General features: G+C 36.3%; 1 protein-coding gene across 2 annotated transcripts in view; it reads right to left on the bottom strand.

Moving 5' to 3' along the window:
• Nucleotides 1-9,071, bottom strand: part of DOK6 (docking protein 6) — a 244,851-nt gene continuing 235,780 nt past the window's right edge. For both annotated transcript variants that reach the window (XM_040068295.2, XM_040068304.1), the window contains one exon: nt 1-344. In XM_040068295.2, the coding sequence (XP_039924229.1) occupies nt 205-344 (140 nt within the window). In that variant the 3' untranslated portion in view covers nt 1-204. The remainder of the gene's footprint in view (nt 345-9,071) is intronic.

Raw genomic sequence — 9,071 nt, 5'->3', positions numbered from 1 at the left:
AAGGAACGGCAAAATAAATAAATAAAGACTTAGCCTCTGCTTCGGGGAAGCCGCCTCTCCAGGTTTCCGCATTGGCGGTGCCCCAGCTGGAGCTGGTAGGCGTCAGTTTTCACGGCAAATGGTGGGTGCAGAGGGGCCAGCAGCTCCCGGTCCTGGCGGGAGGCTCCAGGCTCAAGTGTCCATGTTGGCCGGCAGCCCCGGCTGTCATTGCACCAGCCCCGAGCCGTAGCTGAAGGCGTAGCTGCTGGCCAGCGACAGCGACTGCTGGTGCTCCTCAGCCTGCTCCGACGGGTAGCTGGGAAATGTCTGCGCCCGGGACACCTTCGCTGAGCCGAGGTTGTGACCTGGAGCGGGGAGGCATGAACACAAAAGATGTAATTTGGCTTGGAAGCCTTTCACCACAGACACAGACTCCAATGGATTAACTCTATACTGTCCCACAGTGCCAGGCTGCCTGGAGAGCAGACTTGCTTCCTTCTGGGACTGCAGAGGAGGGCATTTACTGTGGCTGAGGGCACAAGTGGCTTACAGATTACCAGTCAAGGCAAAAAAGTCCCAGACTCAACTCAGGCATAATTTAGGGTCAGAATTATTTTTCAAAATTTCAGAGTGTCATATTTATGTATTTTCTGCTTAGTAAGTCTTAGTTATGTCTGTTAGGACTGACAAATAACTAGTGCACATATTTTTTTACCTGAAACACTGTTCATGAAAGTAATGCCAGGGGTTTCAAAGGGATTAGTCCGACAAATGCCACTTCATTTCCTTTGAACGCGATGCCAATTTGTCAGGTAAGCACCATTGTAATTCCAAAATGAACTGGAGGTGGGATATAGTGCACATGGCAAAATACTGGTTGGGAAGAGGATGTGCCAGATGCTTTTTCAGGTGGGCTTGTGAATCTCACATAACCATTGCTTTAATCAGCAAGATGGGAAACCACATATGAAAAGCTGGTGATGAAACCCAGGTAACTCTCATGACCCAATTCTATAACCTGATCGTTTTCCTACCTCGTATTTCCTTTTGAAATTGAGATTTAATTTAATTAGTAACAAAAAAAGAGAAACTTTCAAAGTGCATATCTTCATGCACTGTATCCTTTTTTTTTTTTTGGGGGGGAATGTGTATTGAAGCTTGGATTTAAAATGGTTTTACACAATGCTTTAAAAAATGTCTAATAGACTTATTATCTGTAGGAATGCAAAATCATATTTTTATGTCAACCACAGAGATATTAAAGAATAGCTGCAATGGTATAGACTCAAATACTAAAGAATTCAGTTCATGCTGACTTGTTTCAAAACAGTTAGCAGCTGGCCCAGTACTGCTGCAACCAAGGATGATGTTGACTGGATTTGAGAAAAGTTTTCCTAACTTGCATTTGGAAAAGTTTGATCATAACATGTTATTGACCTCCTCATGAAAAAACCCCATGATTCCCCCAAACATGAGACTATCAGAGCAATGCTGGGACCAAGATAGAAAAACCCCAACTAAACGAAAAGTAGAATAAAAGGTACACCTTAGTGACACCAAAGAAACCAGAATCTTAATTCCCAGTGGCATGTTAATGATCATAAAATCCCTTTCACAGCACAAGCAAGCAGGATGAACTTTTTATGTGTATTTTTACTATTCATTCAATGGGTTAAATTGACATTGGGTACCAAAACTTGACTGAGATGAAAGGTTTAAATGTTTTCTGCTTCAAGAAGCTTTTGTATCAAACAGAATTAAAATTTATGGTGACTGTGAGCTTTGAGCTACACAGTAGCTGATACTGTTTGTGAATAGTCTTAAAGGTTTTATTGCTTTTACCAACTTTTAACCATGATATTGCATAAGGCCTTTATTAATTTTTTGCTTTTATTTGGGATTACATCACAATTACTGTCACTTTATTTCTTAATCTAATGGAAGTCTAAATATGAGAAGACGAATGATTCTAATTTTTAATTTTGTGTTCCATATCTGCCACATTACCTTCTCACCTCATGTAAGATCTTGCTTTCTTTTTACCCAGAAGCTAGAATAATATGTCTTTTAAATGCCTTAAGGAACTGCTAAACCAGGTACATGATTTCCTATGTAAAATTTGTCTCTTTCCTACTAATAAAGATAAATAAGTATGTCAACTTTCCTTCATACCCTTCATGTATTTTATCCAAAGAGTATAAAACAGTCCCCATGACAACAAGCAGGAGTAGAGATACTTACCAACCACAGAGTTCCGTATACTCAGGCCTATTTGTATAATTATCTTTAAATCCACTTTTGTAGAATAGTGTAGCTTTAATACAGTGATGAAGAGTGCCCCAATACACTAATTTCTAGTCACTAATTTCTAGCTAAGGAATTCAGGCAGTGTTTTAGAATGTGGAAGATGAATTTGAACCTATTAGGGTTAAAAAAGAAATTAAATTCAGGTCTTTCATTTCCTGTACATATGCCTTAAAAGCCAGCACATCCCTTGCTGTTCTTTACAAGAAAATTTGTAGATGCTAAATGTCACAACAGGGCTGATTTTTGCCATTCTGCAACCAAAGGGGTTAAGGAGGAAGAAGTGACTTCTCTCCCAACTGCTAAGATACGTAGTGAAAGAGAAGACACAGACAGACCAAAAAGAGCCAAGATGTCTAACACTTCTGGTTGAGGCTCAAGCTGAACAGTATGACATCAATCTATGCAAATAATAACAAAAAGAATAGAGGACATTGGTTCAAGTAAAATGAGAAAGCTATGGGTAATAGAAAAGTTATGAGTTTGGAAAGAATGGATCTAGGGAATACATTTACTTTCAACTTATATTTTAAAAAAACCCCACCAATTAACTCTGCTAATATACTTCAATAAAATAGTAAGAAAATGATGGTGGCAAAATAATAACATAGTCCAAAGGTTCCAAATTGACTTAAGACTTCTAAGTAGTAAATTTCCAAAATCTAGGGCATTTTTGATCTTTTTGTTAAAATTCAGTATATCATATACTGAAAATTCTATAATATTAATTTTGTTTTCACTCCTATATTATAATTTTAATATTTATTATTAAAAATTAAAAATTAATTTTAATTTTATATGAGTCTTACGGAGCCCTAGGTACTGCAGTGTCTCCAAAGTTACATTTTGTCAGCAGTAAGGATTTTGAAACTAAAGATACGGGTAAAGTTTTTGCAGTAAAGGATTAAAGTTCCACAACTTTCTCAGTTTCCTGCTTCAGTCATATTTGGGCCTTAAAAGGTGAAGAGAGAGGAAGAAGAAGACTACTGTTTGTGGATTTTGCAGCTCTTTCGTACCACAGCTGCTTTTAAGAACACAAAGCTAACTCTTCCCTGCAATTCTTCTGAAGTCAGCATAAGATGAATTTGATTCACACAGATTTCATGACCTGAAGACACCAATACAGTTGGGGGAGGCTTTTTCCCCCCATGGCTTACAGAGAAAACCTTGCTTTTTTTTCTGTTCCAGAATAGGACTTTGGAAACGTAAGTATTATTCAGCCTGCTTCATCCTTCATTCAGATTTACTCTCAGGATTACGGAATGCAATGAAGCTTCAGTACAAAGCAATTAGATATGAATGATCCATCAAGAAAATTTAATGGAACCCTGCAAATTGCATTAAATTAGATTTTTCCTGATCTTAATTATGTAGGAAGCAGAGGCAGTATACACAAGAATCTTATTTCATGGCATGGTGCTTATTTGTAACAATTCTTTAGAGGAAAAACCCAATGGTTTCCTAGTAACAGCAGTGACTGATGTACATATAAGTAGATCGATCACAACTTCTTAGAGAAAACTTGCAGTACTAAGCTAAATGAAAAGAAAAAAAAAAAAAAAAAAAAGGAAAAGAGAAGAGATCCAGGGATAAGCTTTAAAAGCTCCCTTACTGTTGCTTATTGGGAGATGTTTCTGTTTTAGAGTCAGAATTCAAATTCTTAACCAGAAGGCAGGTGCCAGCCCTTTTTCTTTTCTAAAAGAAATAAAGGTCACTGTTTTCTTTTCCAATACAAGGATTCAAGGGATTCTCATCTGATGTTCTTTGGCTAGAGCACTCATGTACAAGTCCTGTGTTAAAATTCTCCTCTGCCTGTGGGTAAGGTTCAACATTACACTTTCTGTGGAAAATCAGCTGAAAATGTTCCATTTCTGCTCTGTACTGAGACTGCAGTTCACTGTCCCTCAGTTGAGCCGTTGAGACTGAAAAGCTGCTTTGTAGACGGAAGCTCTTTGGTCATCTGGTTTGCAAGAGCCCTACAAATCTCTGTACTGGCAAAGCTGAGGAGCAGGAACAAGCAGCCAAGGGGAAGAGATGGCAGGTCTTTTCTCAGGCTGGTTTCCCTGCCAGATGGTTTGTTTGGTGACTGATGACCCGCGAGCAATGTGCCACCAAATGCAGGTGAATGCCATCGCTACCAGACTGCTCACAGCTCTGATGCAGGAGCACTTCTGAAACCCCGTGACGAAGCTTTTCCCATACAAGATCTAATATAAATTTATGTTTCTGCAGTACAGTGATTAAAAATTAATAGAACCAGAGGCTCCTGTGTTTCAGCTTCTGTTGCAGGCCTTTAATTACTTTATATGAGATAGCCATTAGGTAAAAATAAAGACATTTGCAGCTGCACAGCAAGCTTTCATCTGGGATTTCTTAACCTCTGAACAGATGACTTTACAAACAAAAGTGTACTTCTAATGCATTTCTATCTTTCTATGTACGAAAAATAAATTTATTTTTGAAAATAAAGTTTGATATTTCCATTTCTGAGATTATGAGCACAAAATTGAAGTCATTAAAGCCAATCGGATATCTTTATTAGCATTGTGTTGTGTATTTGTGAGTCTCTCAGACTTCATGATTGCAAGAGGTCTGCAATTTGTATAGATGTTTCTATAAATGCTATAGAAAAACATGTCTCCTCAAAAGAAATTTCTATGAATCAGTGCAAGCTAAGAATAAATAAAGTGAATCAATTCTTCCATTGTAAAGCACTTGTTCCTTTTTAGAAATATTAATTGGACAATTCTGTTGTTCACAATAAACAGAACAGTCTGGGAAGCAGGGAAAAAGAGATGATGAGATTTTATCATTGCACAAAAGAATAGTGCAAGAAGGTAGGAAAAAACCCAATTAACTAACAGATGTTTCAGGAATGAAACATTAGTAAGAAGGAGTTAGTTCTATGTTGTTTCCGCACACAATTCTCACTGGACAACATACATGCAACTCTTGAGCCAGAAAAGTTCCCAAAACAAGTACCAGTCTTTAATCTAGATTTGGATTAAAGGACTTTCCCAACAGCAGTGAAAGGTCCTATTTATACCAGAGGAGGCCCAGAGATTGCACTGAGGATATCATTAGAATAGGGAAGCTTGTCTCAAAGTGCTTCAACCTCTGATATTCTTTGTAGCATTTTTGTTAAGACACAGGACAGAGTGGGAAAGGCACTGTAGCTATGCATTGAAATCCCACTAGGGAAAATCAAACTCTTACTGAAAAGAACTAAATTTCTGTAACTCCTTATTTCAGATGGAAGCTTTTATCCTCTCAGAGCTTTTGTTGGGAAAGAGACTCCATATCCATATTTCTGGATAAAGAAGAAATATTTCTCCAAAAGACTCCCCTACTTTGGTCTCAAATCAGTTAAGTGGCTATAATTGCATCAAAAAGGATACTTTCATTTATGACAGAAAATAAATGATTGCTGCTATCCTATTTATAAATTGATACTGGTTAAAATTCTGCCAACACTCTGTATTGAATATACAGTATCTTCCACTGAGCTACTGATGACAAAGCAGCTTTTCCTTTTCTGCTGTTAGATGATTGGAATAACTAAAAGTTTCAAAGCAGGACAAACTGCTACAAAGCAAAACATTTATTTTGCAGTAATGATGCAGTTGGATTGGAAGGGCATTAATTGGTACAGCAATTATTATCTGTCACTCACAAAAAGATGCAATGGAAGGCAGCAGATGGAAATGGAAAAACAGCATAAAGTACATTACAGCATATTGATTTCCATATACTTATTGAAAGTGAAACTGTGGGCCTGTTTCAGTTCCACATAAAGAAATACAAATTTTCCTTTTAATTTTACTGCAGTTGGAATAAAAACCCCAGGGAGCACATCTGGGCTCCAAATTTCATATATTCTACAATATTTTGGATTTAATTTCATCAGATACATCTATCTTTCTGAAGGGAGAAAGAATATCAAGAAACTTAATTTTTGAGACAGATTTTTAAAAAAAATGGTTTAGTTTGTTTATTATAAATACTTTTGAATAAAACTAATTTAAATTGAGAATAAAATACATAGGAAATATATGAAGAGAGTGAATGACAAACTCTCACCCCCCTTTTTAAAATATTTATTTTCCATTATTAATTGAAAATAATTTTAATTTTCTCAGCATTTGAAATAAAAATAGTAACTTTTTTCCTGTACAGCATCAAGGTTAGTAAGTACCTAAGTAGATACATATTTGTTACAGAGCCATATCACTTCCCAGAACTGCAAGACCATTATTTAACTTAAAAGTCTTTGGCATTGTCATCAAGTCCTCCTCTAAAAAAGAAGGGGCTTTACATATGCATGCAGAAGAGACTGCAGGATTTTCAGTTTAAGACCAGTAAATTTACAATATGCTGATTTTCAGCATTCCAATTCTGGCACAAGAATGCTGGAGTTTCATGAAGAGCATGTCTACATGGCAATATTTTGAAGGACAGAAAAATAGTTTCAATAACTACAATGTGAAGTGCTTGTAAATATTATGCACATGAAAAACAAGCATTATTTAATCGGTACCCCTACCCAAAGTAGCAGGTACTTAAATGCAGCATCTTGAAACATGTAATTAATACGAATGCATTGATTGAAGGCCACGTCAGCTTAATTGCTGCTGTGTTTTTCTGGGAAGTGTTTTTAAAAATTTGCTGTCCTGCTGCACTTAAACTGTGAATCACCTACTTAGACTATCACAAGTTGATGTAGCTCCTGTGGTAGCAATATTAGAACATCAACCACATCTTTCTCAAGGATGAGTAGGTTTATCTTGCTCTCTACTTTTAATTGGTTTCCATTAGGACTTTTCTTCCCTAAGAATGCATTTACGTGTATTTATAAAGGGACTTATATAAATCCCTACTACCTAACATCTCCACCCAGGTCAGGGAAAAATAAATTATTTACACATCTCACATTACCCAATTGTCCATTCCCTTTTTGCTCATGTTTCTGCAGCCAGAATCTGACACATATTTGGAAAAATGGATCTATTTTAGATATTATATCTCTTTTACTTGTGCGTAGGCTTCCGTGCCTGAATTTCAAGGAGATTAAGTAAAATAAAGTGGAGCAGCAATTTTTCTAGTTTTGTGCTCTGACCAATGTGTAGTTAAACATAATAAGCTTGGACTCATCTTTATTATGTTGTCTTCCATATAAAGACCACACCAGTCCTTGCAGAGATTAATTCATTTTGTCTTTGCAGCTTTTTACACTTGTGCTAATGTTGGAGTACTAAACCAGCCTCTTCTCACTCTCTTTCCTGAGTCCAACTCTTTAACTATGCCAACACAATTGAAGGAGGTTCAATCATGTTCCCACTTGACACAAAATTAGGCTAAGGTCCAAATTTGCTAAAAAACAAACATTATTTTCCAGAAGAAGAATCTCACAAAGAATGATTTCTGAGTTTGGTTTTGTGTATTCTATTGAAGTGAAATTTTCTGCAGCAATACTTTGAATTTTTTGTTTATTAATTTAGAAGTATTTTTCAGGGAACCCTGATAGCCTGGTATTGAACAGCCTCATTTTGCAACACAAATTGTTTTTGTGTATTCTGTTATACCATGAAATACATTATTTTCAGCCATTTTTCTTGTGAGAGAAAAAAAATCTCTATTTAAAAAAAAAAAAGTTAAAGAAAGTATTGAGCTGCTCTTCCTGACTTGCACTAAGTTAGGAGAGTTGCATGTTTCCCTGAACCATTACACAGATGATCCAAAATTTGTGTGTCTGGAGAGGTGACTATGGTCAAGGATTTTGTTTTGTACTGAAAGATACAGGCATGACGACCTTGAAGAAAAGCTTTTGAGAGGAAATGTGGGCAGTTTAATACTGAAACATATAAAAATGCCAGCAAGTTAATTAACAGCAAATAAAATCTTGAATGAGTGCCCTAAAAAACCTACCTGAAAAGGCTGGGTACTTCTTCCAGAGTGGCTGGCATCCCTGGCTTAATTTATCCTTTAAAACACAGGCTCAGTCAACCAGAAACTAATATAAAGTGTAATATAAAACATCTCCACACAGGTTGTAAAATTGAGGTTTATAATGAGAATACTAGGCGTTTCTGAACTTCTGCCTGTGCCAAGTAAATTTATTTCATCCACTACAAAAGTAAACAAAGACTAAGCATTTTTATACATAATGCGTATGGTTTCACTTTCTTATTCAAGCTCAAAACTCAATGAACTTTTTAAACAGAAACTTCACAAAGCAGACATTCCATGTTGGTAATTCTAAGGGAAAAAAAAAGGTAGAGGAGAAATTTCTCCAAGTGACAATTTCCTTCACTTCAAGGAACATTTGAATGTGATCCAATTGCAAAATGCAAGAAATAAGAAGAAAAGAATGCTCTGATCCTAAGTGTGTATGGGAAAGGCTAAAGTGGGGGGAAGAAGAGACAACAGCTAGGGAAAACTCCATCAAGAAAATTATTTTAGTGTTTCTTTTGTGCCATGAAGACATAACAAACCAACAAAAGAAAATACTCTGGAAAATTAACTTGCTCCTGGGAAATGGAAAATCAGGAAGAATATAAAGCTCGTGAAAAAAATAAACAAATGTGAAGGGTAGATAAGATTGTGTGGATTGAGTTACTTTTTCTTTAATAATTTTCTGCCATGTCTAAGTAAGTAGAGTTCCACACTTTGCTATCTACTTTTGACTACTGGGTAGAGCATGAAGTCAACTGATGGTAGATCTCTGGGCAGAAATTGATTTGGAGAATAATTTTCTTTTACAACCTTGCAAAGCACATGTACCAGAGAAA

Source organism: Hirundo rustica, chromosome 1, assembly GCF_015227805.2.
Source record: "Hirundo rustica isolate bHirRus1 chromosome 1, bHirRus1.pri.v3, whole genome shotgun sequence".
Taxonomy (NCBI): Eukaryota; Metazoa; Chordata; class Aves; order Passeriformes; family Hirundinidae; genus Hirundo; species Hirundo rustica.
This window is presented reverse-complemented; position numbering and strand designations above follow the sequence as displayed.